At 43.7% G+C, this 23717-nt stretch overlaps 1 protein-coding gene across 1 annotated transcript in view; it reads right to left on the bottom strand.

Moving 5' to 3' along the window:
* Positions 1 to 201: 201 nt before the first annotated feature.
* Aoah (acyloxyacyl hydrolase) overlaps positions 202 to 23717 on the bottom strand; it is a 212685-nt gene continuing 189169 nt past the window's right edge. Inside the window, exons 17-21 of the mRNA XM_036188387.1 lie at positions 21361 to 21419; positions 21115 to 21174; positions 18971 to 19067; positions 10992 to 11068; positions 202 to 563 (exon numbers count right to left, since the gene is read on the bottom strand). Of these exons, the coding sequence (XP_036044280.1) occupies positions 435 to 563; positions 10992 to 11068; positions 18971 to 19067; positions 21115 to 21174; positions 21361 to 21419 (422 nt within the window). The 3' untranslated portion in view covers positions 202 to 434. The remainder of the gene's footprint in view (positions 564 to 10991; positions 11069 to 18970; positions 19068 to 21114; positions 21175 to 21360; positions 21420 to 23717) is intronic.

Raw genomic sequence — 23717 nt, 5'->3', positions numbered from 1 at the left:
GCTCAATCATACCACTAGGACACTTGCTCAACTATGTTCATAGCAGCTTTATTTGTAAAAGCCAGAACCTGGAAACAACCCAAAGCACTTTTTTTTTTTCCAGACAGGGTTTCTCTGTGTAGCTTTGTGCCTTTCCTGGAACTCACTCTGTAGCTCAGGCTGGCCTCAAACTCACAGAGATCTGCCTGCCTCTGCCTCCCAAGTGCTGGGATTAAAGGCGTGTGCCACCACCGCCCCAAAGCACTTTCTTAAAAGGTGTTTCAGGGTTGAGCAGAGGCAGCCATTCAGGTCTGTCTCCAATTGAAATGAAAATGGTCTACAGAAAGGGTACTGAAGAGGGTCCCCTAGGCCTGTGGCACAGCAACCCCTGGAGTGGGTGGGTAGGAGGGTTTATTCACTTTTCTGGTCCACAGCGGTGCTCCTTCTGGAGACACTCAGTGTCCTCCTTGGTCTCCAAACACTTCTTCAATCTGAGAATTGAATGGGTTCTCCTTTCCCAGGACATGAGGCCACCGGAGCTGTATCTTCTTCCAGACACGATCTGCCAGCAGCAATGAAGCCACCTGCAAGAGAGCCGAAGGGAGAAGAGAGACTGATCAGCAGGCTTGGGATGCAACTCAGTTGGCTGAGTGCTTGCCTTGCACACAGAAGCCCAAGGTTTACTCCAAGTGCCATATAACAGAGCACTGAGGCACATGCCTAATCCCACCACTCAAGGGGTAGAAGCAGGAAGATCAGAAGCCAAACCAGTATACACAAGACCTTATCAAACTACATTGAAACTGACTTTGAAGATTTCTCTCTCTCTCTCTCTCTCTCTCTCTCTCTCTCTCTCTGTGTGTGTCTGTGTGTGTGTGTGTCTTAAATCTTTTATCACTGTTAGTATTATCTAAGAAAAACACTTTTTTTTTAAAAGAGGAAGAATTTCTTTTGCCTGTGGCCTGTAGACAGATCACGAAACATGAGAATGGTAGAGGGAAGCTGTTCACCTTATGGCAGCCAGGAAGCCAAGAGGAGACAGGCAAGGGCCAGTGACAAGCTCTTCCTTAAAATCCCACTGTCAGAGACTCCCTTGCTTCAGCCAGGCTCTGCCTCCTGAAGTTTATATCACCTCTCACAATTGCACCATGAGTTGGGGAACCTAGAGTTTAACACTAGAGTCTGGGGGATATTTCACGGTCAAAACTCAGCATCGTCTGTGGTGGGAAGGTCTGAGGACCATTCTTGTGTTCCCGGCTTCCATCTCTGTTTATTTGATCTCTTCCCTTGAGGTGGGTGGGGCCGATCACTTTGTCCTTAGCAATATGGTGATGATGAGCATCAGTCACTTCAGTGACTGTTTCCTTATATAGAACTTGATCTTGCCGGGCTGATGATGTAAGGAGCTGTGAGCTGATGCTAACCTCCCACTAAGGTCCAGCAGAAGCTGGGTCCTCAGTCCAATGCCGAATCTGTCAACCCAGATTGTGATTGCTGTTTTCCCCAATTTTGTCACTGGATGACCCCAGAGACTGGGTAACACACCTTGATTTTAGTTTTGTGACACCTTAAGGACAAGACCAAATTGAGCAATGATCATCAAAAACTGCAAACACACACACACACACACACACACACACACACACACACACACACACGTATATAGTTTTAAGTTCCTGAATTTGTGACTTGGAAATATAGAACAAGTATATATTCTCAAAAACCCATTCCTGCACTCCAGAAGACAGCCAGCAACTCTTCCTTCTGGTAGCCTCAGGCCTGGATGCTGATAAATAGAGGAAGCCTCCCCTGGAGGAACTCCTGACCTAGCAGTCCAGGAGCCAGATATGTGGAATGACCCCACACGTGGAGGGCTGTGAGAGAAAACTGCAAACCAGAAAGGGAGGAAATGCCAACTGTGCCTGGATAGGAAAGGACAGGCTCTCTTGGGAGAAGCTTAGCTTTCGAGGGTAGGTTCTGGATGTTTCTCAGGGAAGCTGTGCATATATATGGCAGAGGCCATGGCGTGTACAGATGGCACTTAGCACATGGGAAGAAAATGGTGTGGTCAGGGAGCTCCTGGCATCCAGAAGATGAGAGTGGGCAGGTGGATCGCTGGGGTTTGGATCCTGGAAAAGACATGGAATGTGGATTGCTTGGCTGGAACAAGAGACGGAGCGTGTCCACCACAGCAGGCCAAGAACTGGCTCTTCCGCCAAATGGCCCTTTCTTGGCTTCTGTAGCTTTAGGCTAGATTCACTTTGTCCTTAGTGGTAGCAGGATCACCTTGGTTGTCCAGTCCTCAGCCCATCTCCATGTGCCATGGATGAGGAGGCTTTTCCTCAGCAGATGATACATTTAGCAAATGGGCCTGGCTGATCCTCAGTGCCAAATGGCTCATCTCAACAGTAATTTTTAATGCTGAAATGAAGAGAAATGTGATTGCTGAGGGTCTGAGAGGAGACACACTCTGCAATAGGAGGGGCACTGGTCTCAAGGACAGTTCACCATGCCAGTTGACAGTGCTGAGTGACATTTGGTAGCTTTCCGGAACTCTGCGGGCCAAATTGCACAATATGTAGGACAGAGTCAATGATCAAAAGCTCTTTCTGGGTTTAAGCTGCGTGGAACACTTTAGTAATTGTTAGAAAAAACCAGGACAGACTGAGCCACTGCATTAATCAGCCCCAGAATTTGTATTTCAGAGACTTATGAAGTGGACCTAAAAAAAATCTATCCAATGAGACTTTTACTTTCAGGTATTGGGGCTCAAACTCAATACCAACTTGTGCATGCCAAACAAACACTGCATCATGTGTCTACCCCTAGCTATGCATCCAATTAAGCATGTGATCATTTTGTTTCTTATTGACTTTTTAGTAAGCATATGTACTGGAGTTCCTTATGACATTATCATATCATTATACTTCACATATTCATCCTATCACTCACACTCCCTTCTCCACAAACAGACACCCTTCTGTTTGATCTCTCTCTCTTTCTCTCTCTCCCTCTCTCTCTCTTACATACACACACACACACACACACACACACACACACACACACACACACGACACAACACTTAAATCTGGGGTCTGCATATGAATGAGAACACATGATGTTTGTCTTTTTTTCTTTCCAGATCTTTTGTCTCCCCCCAACAATTAGGCTTTATCCTCTCCCATGTAGCCTGTTTCTATTTTCATCACATACCTATATACTGAAATCTAAATTATGCAAATGAGAGAAAAAGTAACGTTTTTCTCGTGTCTTTCACACGTATCTCCCTTAACACAATGGTCTCCAGTCACACCCACTCTTCTGCAGATGATGTGACTTTATTCTTCTTTGTGGTTGGACAAAACTCCACATCACAGTTTCTCCACCTGTTCTTGTGTGGCATCTAGGCTGCCTGCATACACTGGCCATTGTGCATGGCAGGAAACACAAATGTGCAAGCATCTCTGTGGTGTGCTGACTTAGAAATCTTCAGGTGTACTCCAAGAGTGCTACAGCTGGATCACAGGGTAGTTTCAGTTCTGTGAAGAGCCTCCATATTGATTTCCTCAGTGGCTACACTAACTTATCTTCCCTTAAGTATGTGATTTTGATAGTATCCATACATCATACTATATAAAACATGTACATACACTGTATGCACATAGCACACATATCATCTGTCCACACACCACACATCCACCGACATACCACACACATTCTTCTTTGTATTAAAAGCAGGAGAAAAGCTCGGGATGACTATCAGGCTGGGGGAAAATTATCTCTCACACAAGGTACAACCTGTCTTTGAGGACAGAGGTCTGGCCTTCTGGTTACTTTTCCTGACATTCTTCAATAAAGGATGCTGATTCCAGGTCTGTAGAAAACTCCTGGCATGCTTTTTAGAGTTTCAACTTGATACATTTAAATTGTCTTTTTAATGACTATGAGGTTAACAAGGCCTTTGTGGGCATTTATTTCCCTAATGTTAATAAGGGAAGAGATAGGGGTGAAGGCATGAAACTGGAAAAGGAAACTGGAAACGAAAGAGCTCAGATTTGAGCTTGTGGTGACTGATTTGAAAGCAATGAATTGGCTGTCACTTTAACAGAGATGAATATATTCATGAGTGTATAGTGCTGAAATGCTGTGTCTACAGTGAAATTGGCAAGCCAATGTGTTAGAGGCTTGCGAGGGAATGATCTACTGCACTCATTCATTCATCATTCATTTGATTCTACTATACTCATTCATTCATCATTCATTCGATTCTCTTCATTGAGTGCTCTCTGCAGGCTTCTCGTCTACCCATTGTCTGTTGCCACTCCCATGATGCACCACACGGGGAGACACATAGTTGTCTTTCACTCCCTTTATTCTGAAAAGCCAGTTGTTTCTCAAGCACAGTGTGAGTCCTTTGTTTTGTTTCTATTCATAGTTTAAAATATTAAGCCTGTATCTAGACATTTCAGGACAGAAAATGTAACAAACAGAAAAACAGAATAAAAAATGATCTATAATTAGAATGGAGGCATCCTTTCCTAACAATGGGTATAGGTCTTTTTAGAGCACACACACACACACACACACACACACACACACACACACACACACACGTCTACAATGGTGTATTCATCTATACTTATAGTATTTTAAAATATGTTTTCCCTAAAGTGTAATGCACAACCTATAAAGTGAACTCTTTTTGGTAAACAGTACCAAGAGTATGTCAGAGGCACAGAGTTGTGTTATTCCCATATACTTACTTGGCTCTCCATTTCCACACTTCCCGTTTGTAAATAGAGTTTTTCATCTCTGTCTTTACCCAATGCACTGTACTCCATCAGACTGCATTTATTTTACAGATGGAAACTTTTTTTTTGAAACACGGTTTTTCTGTGTAACCATGACTGTCCTAGAACCTATTCTGTAGATCAGGCTGGTCTCAAACTCACAGAGATCCGCCTGTCTCTGCCTCTGCCTCCCGAGCGCTAGGATTAAAGGTGTCAGCCACCATCGCCTGACTAGATGGAAACTTGATTACATATTTTCCTAGTGCTTGAGAGAGTCTCTTCATGTCAATACACACACCCCAGTGCAGGAGAGTACCTAGGCTGGTGGCTCACTCACCCCCACACTGAACACATGTGTGGAATGAAATATTCAATAGGAGGTGATGGAGTGGGGTGGTTACCTGGAATCTCTGGGTTAACAGTAGGTCCCCCATGTTTGTTTTCTTTGATAAACTTTTCAGAGCCACTTCCTTGCTCAAAGGTTGTAGTTACTTTTCTCTCTGCTGTGATCAAATACCTGCAAGCAAGTTAAGGCCCTAAGGCTTCGTGTTGCCCACGTTTTAGTGGATTTCATTCCATCATGGCAAGGAAGGACTGCAGCTGGGGCCACTTCATCTGTGTCGGTGGGGGCTTGTGGCGTGACCTGTGTACATCTTAGTGGGTCAAATCTTGGTGGATCAGGAAACACAGACAGATGTAACCGTCAATGTGACCTATTCCTAAGCGACTTATTCCTGCTAACTAGGGACAGTTCAGAAGGTTGCACAGCCTCCACAAACAGCACTGCCGCCCAAGGACAAACTCTTTACAAACATGGGCCTGTGGAGAGCATTTCATGTGTAAGTCATAACATGCATATAAACACCTACAATTCTTAGCACAGTGAAGCCAGAAGTGGTTTCTGAATTCAAGTCAGCTTCCTGCAGTAAAAACAATGTTTGGTTTAATTGCTTGATGAGCTGGAGTTGTGCCAAGTACTTGGTGATCACTGCTGGGAATTAAGAGGATTGGGAAAAATCTATATTGACCCCAGGAGATACGGAGGATCTTGAATGAAACCGCTCTGATTAAGAACTCACTTTGCCTTCTTCTATGCTTTCTCAGTCTGATGTTAAAAACAGAAAATACAATTAGTTTAAAGGTTTGCAAGGGAATCTCCCCCACCCCGGAACAAACTTTTGAACTGGAGCTTACCCCTTCATTAGGATTTAGACAATGAGCATTAGACCTCACAGAGCAGCATGCATATGACGCTGTCATTTCCTTTTACAGCTAGCAACTCTGTGCACATTTGCTATGAAGGACAAGGATTTAGGACAGAAGTCCTAAGAGTGTATCTTTCAAAGTAAGTCTCCATCACTGAGTGTGTCTTCTAAAAGAACGCCTTCTCTGGGCTTAAACATGAACAGCCCACAGGATGAACCATGGAAATAACGGGAGACACACAGTGTTACAGCTTCCCAGAAAAACCCCGATATATGCTGTAGTTGAGAACCACTGCTTCCAAGGCTTGTTGTGCATATATACTGAATGTGTGGTTTTTGGAGGTTGATGGTGGTGGCTTTGATTGGATTTCATTATTAGCTCAGTAAATGACCCATTTCAGCCATGAGGATTGGAGTAAAGTAGTAAGAATGGAAGATTCCACAAAAATCTCATACTTTTTTGGCAACTATAGGGTTAGACTGAAGTTATGAGCAGTAAGACACCATTTCTCTGACTCATTGCCTGCCTCTGTGTTATTGAAAGGACTTGGCTGTACAGAGGCTAGTCAGCGGGCACTGCTACGTGTATACAGCTGCTTATGTATCTGGCTCATTCTCCAAAGGAAAGCATGTCTGAAAGAGCTGTACTGCTCTGTCAGGTGTGACCAATGCTTCTGTCATCCGGAAGCCCAAATGTTGCTAAAACCATAATATCTCCAGATCTACTGAAAATTCTTTGTTCTACCTCAAAATTGTCGTGGAAGAGTCGAGAAAGCAAGGACTTAACTCTCCATTGTCTTATGTAAGTTTCTGGCAGTGTCTTTTTCAGTTTTTACTCGCAAGCCCTGATCACACACTGGGGTGAGGAGGGCAGTGCTATGGAGGAGGTGAATTTCTGGCCTGTGCTACCTAGAGCTTGCAAATGTCTCTTCCCTCAGCCAATAAGCTTCAAACTAAGCCATGCTTCCTGGGCCAACTGTATGGCTATTGACAGGAGAACTTCCCAAGGAGATGTCCGCCCCTCAAACAAATACATCTGTGTGTAGCCCTCCTCCCAAAGTAGAATAAGAAACAGCAGGAGGACAGGATGCCAGCAGCGGCCCTGGCTGGAGAGTATCCGGATGCCTTCCACCCTTCCTCTCGGTAGCCTATTTTTGTTGCTGCTTTTTGTTTTCTATCTTTTTTTTTTTTTTGCTATAAAATCAAAAACCTGTTAGTGAAATAACCATAGAAGAAAATACTAAGCAAAAAAAAAAAAATACTTTTCTGTAATATTTTAACAAGAGCAAATACAACTCAGAGCGAGACTAGACAGATTTCATTGAAAACTTAAAATGGCTTGATGCCTTTGAAGTTGAACTGCTGCTAAATTTAATGCAGGCTTTACCAGACCAAAGCTGAAAATCTGACCTGCTTGTGTTTTCTCCGCAGAAAGAGTGCTCCTCGGAGTCCTGCAGAGAAGACTGTGGCCGGGTGCCCTCTGCTGCAGGAGGGTATTGCTCTCCTCCCCAGCCCTCCTCACCTGCCCCAAAACACTGTCTCTTGGACCTGGTCATGTTGGGCAAAACTGACTTTAAGACTGAAAACATGGCAGCGGTGTAAGATCTACTTAAACACTTACATTTAAGAAGGAATTTAGGTTCAGCTCCAGGCTCTCTGTAGTGAATGAGTGTTTGTTAGTCATCGCAAACAGCGAATTAGATAGGGCAGTTGCTGGTTTGCCCACAGGACTGGCCTGAGGTGACTGCGGAGGAAGTGGGTTCACTGGCCCAGAATGTTTTCCTTCTGCACCTCTCACTCTCTGCCTGGTTGTCACATGGGACCTCCATCAGCCTTCCTAGGGCTCTTGTATCTTGTGAGCTTACAAAGTTGAAGCCAAGGGAGATCTGGAGACTGTGCAGCTCTTAAATACTTCCATTGGCTCTGTGTTGTGTGTCTCTGGCAGTGGACAGGTTCAGGATTGAAGAGGAGTGAAGGGCTTGATTCATGGAGACTCCCTTGCTTGTAACATGATGTTTGTTTTCTCCTCAGTTGGGTAGAGACAATTTGTCTTCAGAACGAAAACAATTGTGTTCCTGTGTCCTGCTCATGTGTTCGCAGGCCTCCTACTTCTTTAACATGGTGCTCTGTAGAGTCAGTCAGATGTTACCTTCAAGTTTGAAGAGGAGGCGTTGAGTAATTGCCGGATAGTGACAGGGAAGGACATTGTTTTGCAGGGAGTGTGGTGTGGATGAGGCTGCCCAGGCTAGAGGCCAAAGATGTTGACACATGGCTGAGGAGGACCTGAGGGAAACTGGGTCTGGTGAGTGCCTGAGGCTCCTTTAAGACCTCCATTTCCTCTTGTCTGACGTGGGGCCCAGTGATGTTTTAAGCAGCTCTTCAGACACTGAAACTTCAGAGACTCAAGCAAATGTTTCACAAGGCTGAGCTATGTTATGTCCATAGGCCATGAATCAGGGCCTTGGGTTGACTCCATTTCTTTCTATTTTTTTTTTTTCAGTTACTTTCACCTAAGAATTGTCCATATTGACAGTGCAGATATAGTTGTAGATATTGGCATAGGTACATATGGTGAGGGCATCAAATCCAGGACTTCAACTACTCCTGAAAGGCTCTGTACTACTGAGATACAGCCCAGTGCTATTATGGTTATCTTTTAGGAATGTGTCTGGTTTCTGGCTTGGGAATATCCATTGGCCTCATTCCTCATGTAAAAAGATGAAACCTTCCTGGGATCTGCTTCGAATCTCCTCTTCTTTTCTCTCCATCTCACTCACATCTCTCTGTCCAGGCTGCGCTGAAGCATGTGGGACCCTCTCCAGTGCTCTCAGCTTTCTCTCATCTTCGGATCTTTGCTTGTGCTGCTTCCTGTGCTCAGGACACTTCTGCAGCTCTTCCTGCCTCTTCATTCCATTTGTTATTTGTGGTCTTAGTTATGCTGTTGCATCCTGCAAACATCCTTTCCTACCATCATTTTCTGCCATCTTCCCATCTCATCCCCCATGACATCATTCTTGCTTGCACACTTAGAGACAGGTATCACATTGTATTAATTATTTCCTCATCTCTCCCCTGCTGTGTGCTGTAATCTTAAACAATGAAAGTGGTTTTCTGTTCATTTTTGAGTTATGACAGTTGGGTAGGCACTCAACACATACTATTGGATGGCAAGTTGCCAGTCTGGACTTTTCAGCTCAGTTTGTATGATAGGTAGAAGGGTTTGAGCATAGCATCCCACTGCTGCCCACTTTAGACATGGCTCTGCCATGTTCACTCACTTATCACTCACTCATGCATTTGGAACAAACCCTATAGGAATCATATTAAGACTATGTGACATATCAGTGTTAGGACTCTGAGTTCAATAACCAATTGTATGTAAAGTAACCAATGTATGTAAAATGCAGACCAGGATAGTCTCCCAATTTGGTAGACTTTGCACTCTAAAATTATTTTAAGAGTCAGACATGGGCAGGCTGACATTTGATCCAGCAAACAAGTATGTTCCGAGGGATAAAACACAGCTCTCTTTGGGCTTTAAGCACTTTTTTGTGTTTGGTTTTAGGTGACACTGTAGCTGACCACCTTTTCATATCCCCATCAGAATGCTGCTGTGCCAAGAGGAGCTAAAGAACTCCTACCTCAGTCGGAGGAAGTGTCCCACTTGTCTTTAGTTCTAACTAAATAGGCAGCTGTGGCAGGAAGGATCATTTGACCCAGAAGCCTAGGGAACACAAGGAGCACCCTCTTCTAAAAAAGAGGGTAGAGCTTCATGTGATTCCAAACAAACAAACAAATAAACAAATAAAGGCACCATTCTTGTGGAACCAGATCCAAATTACCAGTTTCTGGCCAAAAATTCTCTGAACAACTCATTTATTGAACACACAGAAATTCAGTATTCTGAGTGCATTACTAAGATTTTTAAAAATTGGTTGTTTTAAACAGGGAGGTGGATATTTATTCTTCTCTTTCAAGTTTACCATGCATTGAGGTCTTCATTGCTGTTCGTGCATTAGGTGTGCCTTTCTTTTTTCTTCCCTTTTGAGGTAAGTTTTCTCCATGCCCATGGACAACTGCTAAGCTCAGGGCTGGGAAGATGAATTTCATTCAAGTTCTCAAGGGGATATCTGGCCCTTCCTGCACTCAGCCAGTGGGTAGGATCCTTACCATTGCCATATCATGCTGACCAAAGCTGGGTCAGAGTGCCTATGGTGACAGAGGACTGCCTGAGGCAAATGGCCATCCCACCCCGTGGAGAACCAGCTTTCAGGATTTTCAAATGTCACAAGAACTCCCCCATGCTTTCTTCTCTTTTTAAAATAGAAATGTCACAAGCAAGTCAAGTGTATGGGGCAGATAAAAGTAGAGCTTCTGTGGCTGAAGGCAGGATAATGGGAGGGGAGTGGGGACAAGCTTTACTAAGTCTCAGCCCTCAGCTCCCATGGGTCCTGAAGGAGTCAGAGCACAGCCCCTCCCTTCTTAGCACTGCTTGGACTCTGAGAGGAGGAATGACTTACTGCAGCACATTGCTAAAGCCATTTCCCACACATCTCACTTCCAGGAATCCTTGCGGTTTTTACGATTTTAAGTATATTTCCTTTTTTTGAGAATTTCATACATGTATAGAATGCATTTTGATCGTATCCTGCATTTTTTTTTTCTAGGCATTACTTTTCTTTTTATAGAAAGCATGGCTGATGGCTCTTTTCTCATTGGCCACTAGAGAACCCTGAGCAGGTTTTATAGGTCTCCTGGGACAGTTCCTCAGGGCTGGCCTCCACATATGTTATGAACTGTAGAAACCACATCAGAGATCCCGGTAAATTTTGTACCTTATTTTGCTTTCTCTCTGATTTTTAGCATTATTTTTACTGAATATTTTTGTGTTACCTATTTATGAACACTATCTAAAAATTCTTCTGGGAATATACTAGGGTAAAAACCAACACACGAATGCGTATATTTTAGAAAACCAAGCAGATAGCCTCAGCGACCACCATGTGGCAACACTTACCTCATTGGGGTGGAATCCATCCACGGGCTCAATAAGCTGCCACGGCTGGCCACCTCTTCTCTGCCACTCCTCTATGACTAAAGAACACACAATTGGAGGGTTACAGATAAGTCTCAGGATGCCAAGGACAAGGAGCTCATGTGATGTCATCCAGTCTCCCCTGCTCTTTTCTTTAATTCTTCTCTATGGATATTTTTGCCTGCATGCATATGGATGGGCTGTCTGTGTACTTGGTGCCCATGGAGACTAGAAGAGGGCATTAGATCCCTGGGTTGCAAATGGTGGTGAGTTGCCATGTGGGTGCTGGGAATTGAACTCTGGTCTTCTGGAAGAGCAACCAGTGCTCTTAACCACTGAGACATCTTTTCAGCCCCCTAGCTCTTATTGGACCTCATCATGGCTTCCATGAGCTGTTTCCTTGGGCTGGGAGTTTTCTGAATAACAATGATCTACCCATTATGTGATTTTTTTTTTTTTTAAAGTTAGAAAGAGCATGTGTGAAAGTGCTGGGCGAATGTGGCTTGTGTGGCAGGGAGGGCAGGGGAAATCAAGTGAGCGCAAAAATGTGCAGCAGCAATTTAAGTCCATCTGATCTTTTCCTCACGTGGCGGGACAGGCCTTTCTGCAGAAGTGAAGATGACATTTTGCTAATATCTCTTTTCACGCACGGCCATTTGCAGACACTGCCTACGTATGTCAAGCAATCACCTCAAACAATCATTCTGCGTGTCAGAAATATAATTGCATAAAATTATCTCAACACTGCATTTAGAGAGAGCATGGCTACAGAGAAAATATTATGAGCCCCAAAGTGATGAAAAGTAATAAAATTGTCCTTCAACAGGGATCAGAGACTATGCATGTCAGTTCCTCTAAGGCAGCAGTACAATTAATTCTATGTTGTATTATCACAAAGCCAATAAGAATTTCTCACAGAAATTGCAGTCCCTAGAGAGCTTTCAGAGAGAACCATCTGAGACTTCTGCTCCTGGCAGAACACCTCACTTTCCTGGAATTCATCAAAACCTGCAGTGTAGCTACAATTCCAATTGTTCTTTTCAGCCCTTTCTCCAGGTCTCCCAACCTCAAGGCCAGAAGACTGTGCCCTTACCTTCTCCTTCCCTGGGGAAGGATGGAGACACTGTCTGGGAAGTCACTGGCATAAGATTGAATCAACCCTCTGTTGCTTTTTAATTACTGCAGAGATGCCAGCTTCTCTTACTGTCCAACCTTTGCCCCTGAGGTGACAAATAATGTCCCCCCTGTCAGAGTTCACGGGGGAAGTGTCATGCTGATGTTCCCCTTAGCTTATTCCTGAGCAGTGTGATACTAGGTGGCTCTTTTTCTGTTTTCTTTGTTTTAGAGGCAGGGTCTTATATAGCTTGGGTTAGTCTCATTCTTGCTAGCTCTCCAAGGACAGCCTCGAACTCCTGGTCCTCCTGCCCCTACATCCAGAACACTAGCATTATAGGTGTGTACCAGCATGCCCAGCTCCTCTGACTCTTTTATAGTGCACTCCTGGTTTGTATTGGTGGTTGTTAGAAGCTGCTAGTGGTTAGCAGCATTTGTACTTCCTGTAAGACTCTAAATAAGTCATCGGCTGTGCCATTGTGTCATGGAGTGTTCCCCATCCAGAACCTCAAATTGCCTTATGCAGATAGAGGAGTGAGCTTCTCCCTCGCCACTCCCACCCCAGGACTGGTGTGGATTTGTCCTTTCAGTGGAAAGCTATGAGCTGCCCTGAGAAAGAATCCACACTCACTATTATGAAGAAAGCCCAGATGGTTCTAAACAAGATTGCCCCCCTCAACAGCTGGTTTCCTACTGTTGGCTGCAGCGTCCTGTGAGAGGACTGGCTCCAAGAAGCTGCCCCCTCTACACTTCTAGTTGCTTGCCTGCTCTGCCAGTTTTAGGGGGCACAACCTTGGGATCAGGTGTTCTGGTTTATGTTCAATTCCAATTGCTCTAAATTCCTTTGCATGTCATGCTGAGGTTCCTGTGGGCTCCAGGTCTCCTTCCTGACCACAGGACTGGTTCTGCCTGCTCAGGGATGCTCTAGTCCATGCCCTCCTCTGCCTGCTCATTTGCTGTGCAGTCCATTCAGGTATGCTTCAGGTTCTTCACTTTCCTCTTGTCCAGGAGGGCATGAGCCAGTTTTCTCTCCTTTCCTGGGACTTGCTTTTCAGTTTTCCAGCTTTATGTTAATTGTCTATCAAACCCACCTCCAGTCTGAATATCCAACAAGTTACTTGTAATGAAGAGCCAGGAATTTGAGGAGTTTCTGTAAATGCAGAGCTGAGGTCACTCCTATGGACCCTTGAGTGCTCTTTATATTTCTGTAGTACCCATCTCCTCTCTCTTTCTCTCCCTTGGAGGTCTCTAACACAGAAGTTGACAAGGATGGGCTGGAACAGGGATTCTCTTAGGACAGACATCAGGCTCTTGTCCTTGAGACCTCAGAGGTGACACTGCTCCCATTCTCTGTGTTCCTTTCACTTTCCTCATGTTGCTGTGACTTCCTTTAGACCCAGTTTACTTTCTGCTGTGCAGATGTTTACAGAAGAAAGAATAAAGACGATTCCCAACAGGATAGTGGATGGACTGATGTTGGGGTCATTTTCAAGTTCATATACTGGGAGACTAACCCTGCTATACCTGATGGTGATAACAGGTGGAGCCTTTGGGATCTAGCTGGGCCATGAAGTGGAGCCCTCATGGATGGAATTAGTGCCCTAATAGAAGGGGTCCCAGAAAGCTTTGCCATGTGACAGTCTCAAAACCTAGTAGAGGGCTGTCACCAGAACCCAACTATGTAAGCACCATGATGCTGGATTTATCTAGGACTGGATAAATAAAACTCTGTTGTTTCTGGGCCACTCAGTCTATGGTACTTTAATATAGTAGCCCAAGATAACTAATAGATGGTCAGAAATCCCTAGGTAGTGTTCATAAGACCAGGCCGGTAACTGATCTTAACCAAGACCTCAGATACAGTATTGCAAGAGATGGATAAGGAAAGTTACCAGTCAGAGGCCTTTTGTATTAAGCAGATACATAGTGAGTTGCAGACTTGACCCAGAAATCCATGGCTTGTGTGCTGGGGAAGGAAGCCTCACAAAGGACTCTTTGAGTCTCCATATTTGCAGAGGAGATTGAGTGACAAGTTCAGTCAAGGGGCATTCCTCCACCCACTACTACGCACAACTGGTATATACTAATGAAAACATTTGACAGAGAATGACACCATGTAACTATAACTAATGAGACTAATTTTAGTGCAGTTTGTAAACCAGCTCTGAAAATAATGTCAACAGCTGACATACAAGTCCTTCATATTTCCTTTTTAACAAGTGTTATTAGTGAGTAATTCATGTATAATAAATCATACGTGTTTCAAGTGAAAACAAAAACAACAAAATTTGTGCCTTCAGTGGTCAGAAGAAAATCCGTTAAAGAATTGCAGTGACTGGGAGGTGAGGACATTTCACAGTGGAAGGTAAATGTGAGTTTGTTAAAAATGGTTTAAGTCAAGCGATAGCTCCTTGAGGGAGCCGTCACTAGGATTCCTGCATTAAAGAGGTCAGAGTCACTCATGCACAAGTTTCTTCCAGCATGCTTCACCTTTGACTCCATGGATTAAAGTTATTCTAAAATATTTCCACTCTAATTTGAATTTTATGTGCATCAGTAACTGCCAAACTAAAATCTGTGGCCCTCAGAGGAGTGGGGAGATGTTGATGTATCTCTTCACAGAACAGACATAAAATTCAATCAGCAGAATTAGTGAGCATTTTCAAAATGAAAAGCAATGGTCATTCCCTCTTATTCCCTTTGGAGGCTACGCAATCCTACCCTTGTGGGAATTATGAAAGGGAAACACAGCACTGGAGTATACAGCAAAGGGAGGAGGATATTTACTTGCTAATTTTGCCATGATGCGTGGCTGTAATGTATGGAGGAAGGGGCTGGTTCTTCTCGTGGTGTGCAGTGAGGGTATGGAGGCCGGCACCCTCTACATAGGACAGGGGCTTCAGCATGGAGCTGCTACCCAGGGACTTCTTCCCCTTACCACTATACTCAGACAATTCTAAATGCTATCAATAACAATAATTTATTCCTCCCTGTTGGGAAGCTTATCTATGCTTCCAACCTAGCTCAACTCTGCATCATAGTAGACTACCTTGGCAGAGTCCAGCCTTCAGAACAGCTGGTTTGTCATATGAAATAATGGTTAATATTAAAAAAAAAATGACACAGAGTTACCAAGTATACAATTCACAGGGGAAACATTTTTTTTTCCTCACACAATTATTGTGCTTTCAAAGGTACTGGTTACCACATAGAAGTAGCCATCAGGAGTATACAATTTAAGGGTTGTAACTCACAGGCAAGACTCCAGGTTTTATTTGTACCTTCACTATTACTAGATGGAATGATTCTTTGTGGTAGTTTTAGGATAAGATTCTATGTTTTCAGGAAAAAGGCAGCAGCAGACATGGCATTTATTTCTTCCCCAAGAAGGAGGCATAATCAAAGACAATGTGGCAGATCGTTTTGACCGTTTGTTCTTGTGTTTATGAATGGGCATTCACATGTTTGCATGTGTGTGAATGCATATGTGTGCAGACGTGTGTGTGTGTGTGTGTGTGTGTGTGTGTGTGTGTGTGTGTGTATGTGTGTATGTGTGTATACACACTAGAGGTAGATGGTGAGCTTTTTCCTCAATTGCTTGATACGTTGGTTTTTGAGACAAGATTTCTCACTGAACCTGGAGTTCATCAATTTGTCTGGGCTGTCTGGCCAAAAAGCTTCAGAGATCTGCTCAGTGGTGGGATTACAGACATGTGCCACTGAACTCCTTTTCTATGTGGGTGCTGGGGACCTGAACTCAGCTCTTCATGCTTGTGTGGCCGGCACTTTACCAACACAGCCACCTCCCCAGGACCTTCTATTTGTGTTTTGGAAGAACTAAATTAAGCTTCTTGAATGATTATGGAACATCTGTTGGGATTTGGTGCATACTATATTTTCTTTATCTGTAAGTCAGAAAAATTCCACTCACGGCCATCTTTTCAAAGAGTCACAGTAGCAGTGGAGAAAGATTTATAGGGCATGTGGTATCTCTTGCTGTGATGAATAGCAAAACTAGCAGATATTTAAAATAGAAATCTGCATTCTGATCAGCACTATGAGGTCATTGGCTGCTTTTGCTGATGTACAGCGGAGGGAACGAGAGCCTGAGTTTACTATAGCTGGCTTGTCTTGAAAGCCAACGGCAGCAGGAGGTATGTTAAACTGTCAATGTGAAAATGGCCTTATCAGTCAAGACACACTGGGGATGTGGGATAGAAAGGAAAAGGATGTCACATGCTCAAGTTGACATGTCTTGGAGGCAAATTTTCTACTTCTGCTTGGTTCATAAGCAGTTGGAGGATGAGTCAGCAAAAGGCAAATGACAGAATCATCACCTTTCAGGGCTGGACCCAGGCTGTCAGAGTAGAGAGCAAAAAGGTCTTGTGCCTACCTTCAAGTGACAGGGATGCTCAGCTATGATTTTTCTCTGTCACAAGGATATGATTGTGAATTTCAGTGTGATGAAAAAAGAAGGACACTTGTGGTGTGGCAGTCAGCTCTAATACAGTGTGAAAACTAGGGCGGTTTTCACAGGACTACAGACTGCAAATTTAATAAATGCCTCTACTGGCTTTTTATTTTGGATGAAAGGAGACCTGGGTGATAATGAGCTGCATTTATACTGTATCTTCCTCGGGGAACTCGGAGAAATAGTTCTTCAGGTATCATGAGAAGTGCTTGTACTAGAAAAGAGAATACTTATGTGGAAGAATATAGTGGGTGCTTTACACATGATGATGATGAGCCAGTGGATGATGCCAGCTAATGGTTATCCAGTCCTTGAAATTTTACAATCCTGTGACCTGTGTCTGAACTGAGATAAGAATGTGCTTATAAATTCTGGGCTCTTTCTCCAATAGCAAGTTATAAGCACTAGGGACAGATTTCCAGGGTAATATGCTGCCATGATTTTTAAGATGGGAGGTTACCCCCAGAGATGGATCTGGAGTGAATGATCATTCTGCCTACTATGATAAATGCTAGGATTTCAAGTTTAAAATTTCTTAACTTGGCCACAAGTCAAGATATTATAGTAGTCCCTGAAAGGGAGATACAAATTCTGGCCCTTTCAGAAGTAGACATGGCACTATATAGCCATTAAGTGTTGTATGAGGCATTCATCCAGAAAGGTCCCAGGATACCATCCTCTGCCTACACTCTCCTTTTATTATGTCCATGTGTCTTCCCTGCTTGGGTGCTCAATCACTTCAGATGGACAAGAGGAAGCTGGCAAAACTGGATATTAACACTTGCTTTTAAAAAAATGGTAGAGGAATTATTAAACAGGAAATTTCTCTCATTGTTGATAGGAATTTCTGAGCAAAGGACTTAATACTTAGATGTGGAAGATGGTTGATGGAGGAGACAATTTTCTTCAGTGGCGTAGCTGTTGGTAAGGTGCATATGTTTCTGTAAACAAATTCCCACACAAGTACCCTGTAAATAACCCTGATGAAACTCACTGTGCCCTACACAGACACAGAGACATGAAAGTCAAGGGGGGCTAGCTGGGAAGTGGAAGAATATTAATGGGTGTGAGAAGAGGACAAGAGATGGTAGCAGGAGGTGAATATGATTGAAATATATTATATGCATGTTTAAAATGTCATAATGAAACCATTATTATATATAATTAATATGTGCCAATAAAAACACTTAAAAAGGAGTCTCCACTTGGAGGTTTGGAACTGGAGAGGTTAGAGATTCCAGCGAATTGCTTGCAGCACCAGAGATAATGAATGACAGTTGTAGAAATCATTCTGGACAATAAAAAATGTCCCATATGGATGTTAGGCATTATTAGATTTTTAATAACTTTACTCGCATTCAAGGTTGGAAATGACCAGAGATCACTTGGTGGTGCATTTGTTTACATCAAGAATTCATTAATAAGTCTTTAACTCTGCATTTTAATGAGAGGTTATTTATCAAAATGCCTCTCCCCATGAGAGAGATATGTGTCATGTAGGCAGGAAATCTAGTAAAGACTGATCAATCTTGTTGAAAGGATGTTCAGAGCTGAAGTACTACAGTCTGCAATGCAAACCATGTCAGCTAATGTAATATTCAATAATTCATGATGGCCATCTGCTCCATTCCAGATGCCTGGGCTGGGGGGCTAGGGTTGAGGACAGAGATGAGAAATCTTCCCTCTGTTGCACACACAGAAGCATTTCATTAGCATCATCTCGGCTGGCAGTCAATCAACAGGGCCTTTTCTCATGCAGAAAATTGCTCAACAATGAAAATGAATCTTGAGTGGGTTACAAACAACAACTGATTTTCTTTTTTAGAGAGTCAGGATGTAAAGGATAAATCAGTGGCTCCAGTCATCAAGCCTGAGTTTGTGTGGCCACTTGTCAGTGACTCCCATGTTTAGACAGAATGCCATAAAAGAAGAAATATTCTTTCCAGAGAGTTGGGACATGGTTTACTTTTCAAAGGACATTTTGTTGCCTCTCCCTGGGAGATTCTGCTTAGTTTCCATCCAGGCTTACTCTAGGTTGTCCAGGACACTAACACAGGAGCCATGGCCTCACCTTCCCTTCTGTCCACACATAAGCAAGGCATTGCTAGCCTGGCAAGAAATAGCAGTGATCCTATTTGATTAGAGGCTTCCAGCTCCAACTTGCCCCAGCTGGCCACTGGTCCTGCTGATGCAGAGACTCCAGAATGATGGTGAAGTGAGAAGGTGGCCTTGGTCTTCAACCTGTCGGACAGCACCTAATACTTTATTGTTTCTCCATGCTGAGAGTCATCTTGTCACATAGGTAGGGGTGACCCTGCCTCATCTGTTCCATGTCCTGCTGTGCATGCCTATTGTCAAGACAAAACCAGCGACTTACTTTCATGGAAGGCAAAATCCATGTAGAAAAGATCGAAGTTTGTGAACGTCTCAGTGGTTGCAATTTTTTTCAGTGTATTGGAGAGTTGTTCTGCTCTCTGAATATAAGGGAAACAGAGAATTCCGTGAAACCCCAACTTTGACTTTCATGAGACAATTCAGCTAGAAAAAGAAATTGATCTTCCACACACCATTCCACTTTCCTATCTCCAAGCCAACAGCAGAAAACAGCTCTGCACATTAAAGTGTATTCATGTGCAAATGACCAATGAACATACGGAAAATGTTACTATTCATTAGGAGTCAAAGCAATGCAAATTAAAGCAATAAGATTCTACTTTTCCTGCATGAATTTGACAAAGATGAGCTGAACAATCTTGATAATATTGAATGTCAGGATGAATGAACAAAAATGTAGGTTAGTTTCATGGTTCTAGACAGGAGCTTGGCAATACAGATTAAATCTTTAACATGACCAATATATCTTACAGGGGCTTGTATATAGGAAATTGAGATGCCACAAAATACACAACTTGTTATTCATCATGCTGAAAAACTGGAAACAACCATGTGTCCAACTGCACAAAAGGATGGAATAAATCCTGCCACATTCATATGTTGGAGAAACAATTTATGAACACTGGAATTTCTATGAGTATTCTCAATCTAGTAGGCAAAACCCAAGATACCTAAGGAATTGAAAATAGACACATACTGATACATGGATTATTTTTTTTCTGTGTATGCACATGTGTACACACGTGTGTACATGTGTATAGATGTCAGAGGCAAAATTAGACATTACTGCTTAGGATCCATCTACCTTGGTATTGGAGACAAGGGCTTTCATTGCCTGGGCTTGTTCATTTGGTTAGGTTACCTGGCTAGTGAAGCCCAGGGATGCTCCTGACTCCACCTCGCCAGCACTGAGGTTACAATGGTGCCACTGCTTCTGCTTTCTCATTTGGGTGCTGGGGACTGAACTCAGGTCCTTATGATTACATCATAATCACTTCACTGACTGTTTGAGCTATCTCCCCGGCCTGAGTGTGTGTGTGTTTGTGTATATGCATGTGTGTGTATGTGTGTGTGTGTGTGTGTGTGTGTGTGTGTGTGTGTGTATGCATGCGTGTGTGTGCCATACGCAGGCACTGAGGTCAGAGAAGAATGTTGAGTGGCTTACTCTGTCACTCGCTGCCTTATTATCCATGACACAGGCTCTCCTACTGAACCGGAGCTAGGCTGGCTGCTAGCTCCAGAGGTGATCTTGTCTCTGTTCCTTTCAGTACTGTAGTTACAGCTGTGTGTGCAGCCATGCCCAGCTTCTTATGTATGTGCTGGTGATTTGAACTCAGGCCCTCAAACTTGTTCAGCAAAGGCTCTTAGCTATCAATTCATCTTCCTAGCCCCCAAAGCTGTAGCTCAGCCCTCAAATGTGTTATCTTCCTGCCTCTCTGCCTCTTCAACATAACCTCCCCATGTATACCATCACAACTGACTACAGCCCAATTTTTATTGCTGTAGTTCTTAGTAGATTTTCATACATTTAATGTTTTCAAAATTGAAATACATATTTTTAATTTTTATCTTACTGTCTATTTTTAATTTGCAAGTTCTCTACCATATGTCTTATTAACAAAATATGCAGGTGGTGGGTCATGCCTGCCATCTCAGTACTTGAAAAATTGAGGCAAGAAAGAAAATTTCTGTGTTTTCAAAGCAAGCCTAGGCCACATAGTCAGGCTTGTCTTAAAAATAAACAACAAAAACTAAGTTTCATTAATTTTTATAAAGATAATTTACAACCTATGAACAAAGTTTAAGATATTTTGTTTGGAAAATGGATTTCTTTCAGAGATGTGAGGTGATCCTCTCTGATTACACATAAGGCTTATCTTCCTGAGCTCCCCAGTTCACTGCCTCAGATCATTTTACAAATTTTGTGTATATATGTGTTCATTCATGGAAAACATGTGAACTCCTGGAGAAGGGTGGAGGCAGGCAGGACCCACAAGTCCTTTTTCCTTCTCTGGCTCCCTGATCATGTGATTTTGTTATTTGCAGGTTGGTGACCATTATGCTGTAGAATCCTATCCTGAGAGAAAGTCTGCAGCAAACAAGGGACAGAGAGCTCAACAGCTCTACCTCTGAAGTGAGAGTCCGGAGGGTCTTGTTGGAAGACATCCAGCCATTACAGGGACTGACCTGAGAGAAGATAAAGAGCCTTCGGATTAAAGAGGATTAGACACAGTAAGAGGTATGTGTACACATCTGCTCGTGTGTGTACACATGTGCTTGTGTATGTGTGCATTCGAGTGTGTGTGTGTGTGTGTGTGTGTGTGTGTGTGTATGTATGTATGATCAGGTCATGGAGCAGGTCTCTAGGCTTACCTGAAGGCAGCTCAGGAAGGAGAAGAAGTCTGCATAGGTCACATCTTTATTTAGCTGGCCTAGAAAACACAGAGGTCTGATATGTCATATGGAATCAGATGGCAATGCTCAGAGACATTTGTAGATGATCCTGCCTCCCTTTCAGATGGTGGCATTTATCCTGAGTTGATTTGTCAGTTAGCATAGCCTTAAGGAATGCCTGTATTTTACTTCTGTCTGAGCCCAGGTTAGGAAGGGGCCTTAAGGAGTATATGCCCTCTAGTCTAAGAGAGGACAGAACTGGAGTGCTGGCCTGATCTAATCTCCAGAGGAAGATAGAGTCTCCTACAGCTCTAAATGGATCAGAATGACTCGAACAAAGCACATCACCAGGCAACACCTTCTCCTTGGTAATGTCATGGAATTCCAAGTTTCTGTGAGGCTCAGGGAGTCACATTCAAGACGGGAATTGACTAAATCCTTCTTTTGGGGCTTATGAAACACTTAGGTCTGAGCCAGTTGATCTGTGCTGAGGAACTGGTATGCAGAATGTCTGAAATTCTGAACCAAAGTCCTTCAAATATGGCAGGGGTGGCTCCATCACACTTGGGCGGGATGGGGATGCCAGTGGATTTTTGTCTTTCTGGATGACAATGGATTAAGAGTGTCTCCATAGTTGTCTTACTGAGTCCTAGTTAGGAAATGTACCTCGTGGTTCTTTTTTCATTCAGGTTGAAGAGGTTCATAAGCACAAAGGGGAAAGTGCTGCATGGGTTGTTATGGTTTGCACATCTATCCTATTCCGTGTCTGAAACACTCATTCCCTAGCCCGCAACACTGTCTGAAGAGGTTCTGGAAACTAAGAGGCAGCCCTAGCTGAAAGAAGTAGACCACTGGGAATGTGTCTTCAAAGGTTTTACCTGGTTCCCAGTTTCCCCCTTTCTGTCTGCTTCCTGTTAGCCACCAGGTAAAGAACCTCCCCTCCACATACCTCCACTGCCATGGCATCTACAGGGGCACATAGGACCAAGCACGGGGCACTGAATTTTCTGCACGATGAACCCAAATAGACAAGTTTTCGTCCGCACCATTTGTCTCGGGCATTATGTCACAGAGGTGAAAAGTCCAGTGCCCTGGAGCCTATCCAGAAACCTTTGAAGCACTAACTAGACACTGTGATATCTTCTCTTCCCCCAGTGCTGCTCCCTCCCTCTTATAGTCCATCCACCCCAGAAGCAGTCAGTTTTCATGCTGTGACTGACATACAAAATCCAGCTCCCCCACCAATCTCCAGGATGAGCAGCTGATGCTGTATCCATTAAATACTTCTCATGCTCTCAGAGATTAAAGAGGATAACAGAGGATATTAGAGCATCTCAGAGTCAAGAGAAAGACTGCGGGTGATGGAACAGAGCATTGCTTTTCACCCGTACCTTAGATAAACGACACTGAAATGCAGGTTTAACTTGCTCATCTTGGAGGGAACACACGGCCATCCCCCAGTGTGGTGAGGGAATGTCAGGTCTAGAAGGCCACAGCTGACTACTGCCAGTAAAGTCAAGGTGTCTTCACATTTTAGATGGATTCCAAACCACTGCCTTCTGTCCTGGCTTTCATTGCATGGGCTTGGCTTGGACCCTGAACCCCATCTTCCCTGAGGTTCCTGTTTCTACTCACTAAGGATTCTCACTGGGGGTTCTCGCTCAGTTTTATCTTCTATTTTCCCCCTCATTTGCTCTTTTGCTGTATGTCTTTGTACATCTCAGCCCCGTTGTAGTGACAGATGCCTTTAAGCCCATCCTGGGTCCTCCATGTGCCCCATGACTGAAGGCTTTGTAACCTTCCTACTTCTACCTTACGTTCTCAGCTTGTTAAATCTCCCTCTAACCTGGTCTTGTTCCTTGTTGGGATTAGGCTTCATAGGAGAATTGAGACAGCTTGACTGGTACTAATGTGTATTCTCCTCTATCCGCTTATTCTGCTTAGTGCCTGAAGTCTCTTCAAGCTAAGTGGAGGCCACCCACTGTGAGTCCCAATGCATCTCCCTCTCCCTCTTTCAAGCCTTGAGTGCTTTGACATTCAGAAGAACTGAATTTTGTCCTGCTCCCTGAGTACTGGGAACATCACTACTGGACATTCCTTCAAGGTTAAGCCCAGCCTTGCTCCATTCTGCCTTGCTCTCCCCTTCTCCTATCCTGCCCAGATAACAGCATATCTCTGGCTGAGGGCCCTGGGTGTATCCTGGTTCACTGAGCCCAGGGCGCTCTCCCTTTGCCTTCTATATTGCTTACTATTCCAACACTGGCTCCCTCTGAACCTGGTGGACAGAGGGATAGGTCTGATGAACAGGATGAAGTTTCTGTAATATAGTAGAAGAT

Source organism: Onychomys torridus, chromosome 5 (assembly GCF_903995425.1).
Source record: "Onychomys torridus chromosome 5, mOncTor1.1, whole genome shotgun sequence".
Lineage (NCBI taxonomy): Eukaryota > Metazoa > Chordata > Mammalia > Rodentia > Cricetidae > Onychomys > Onychomys torridus.
This window is presented reverse-complemented; position numbering and strand designations above follow the sequence as displayed.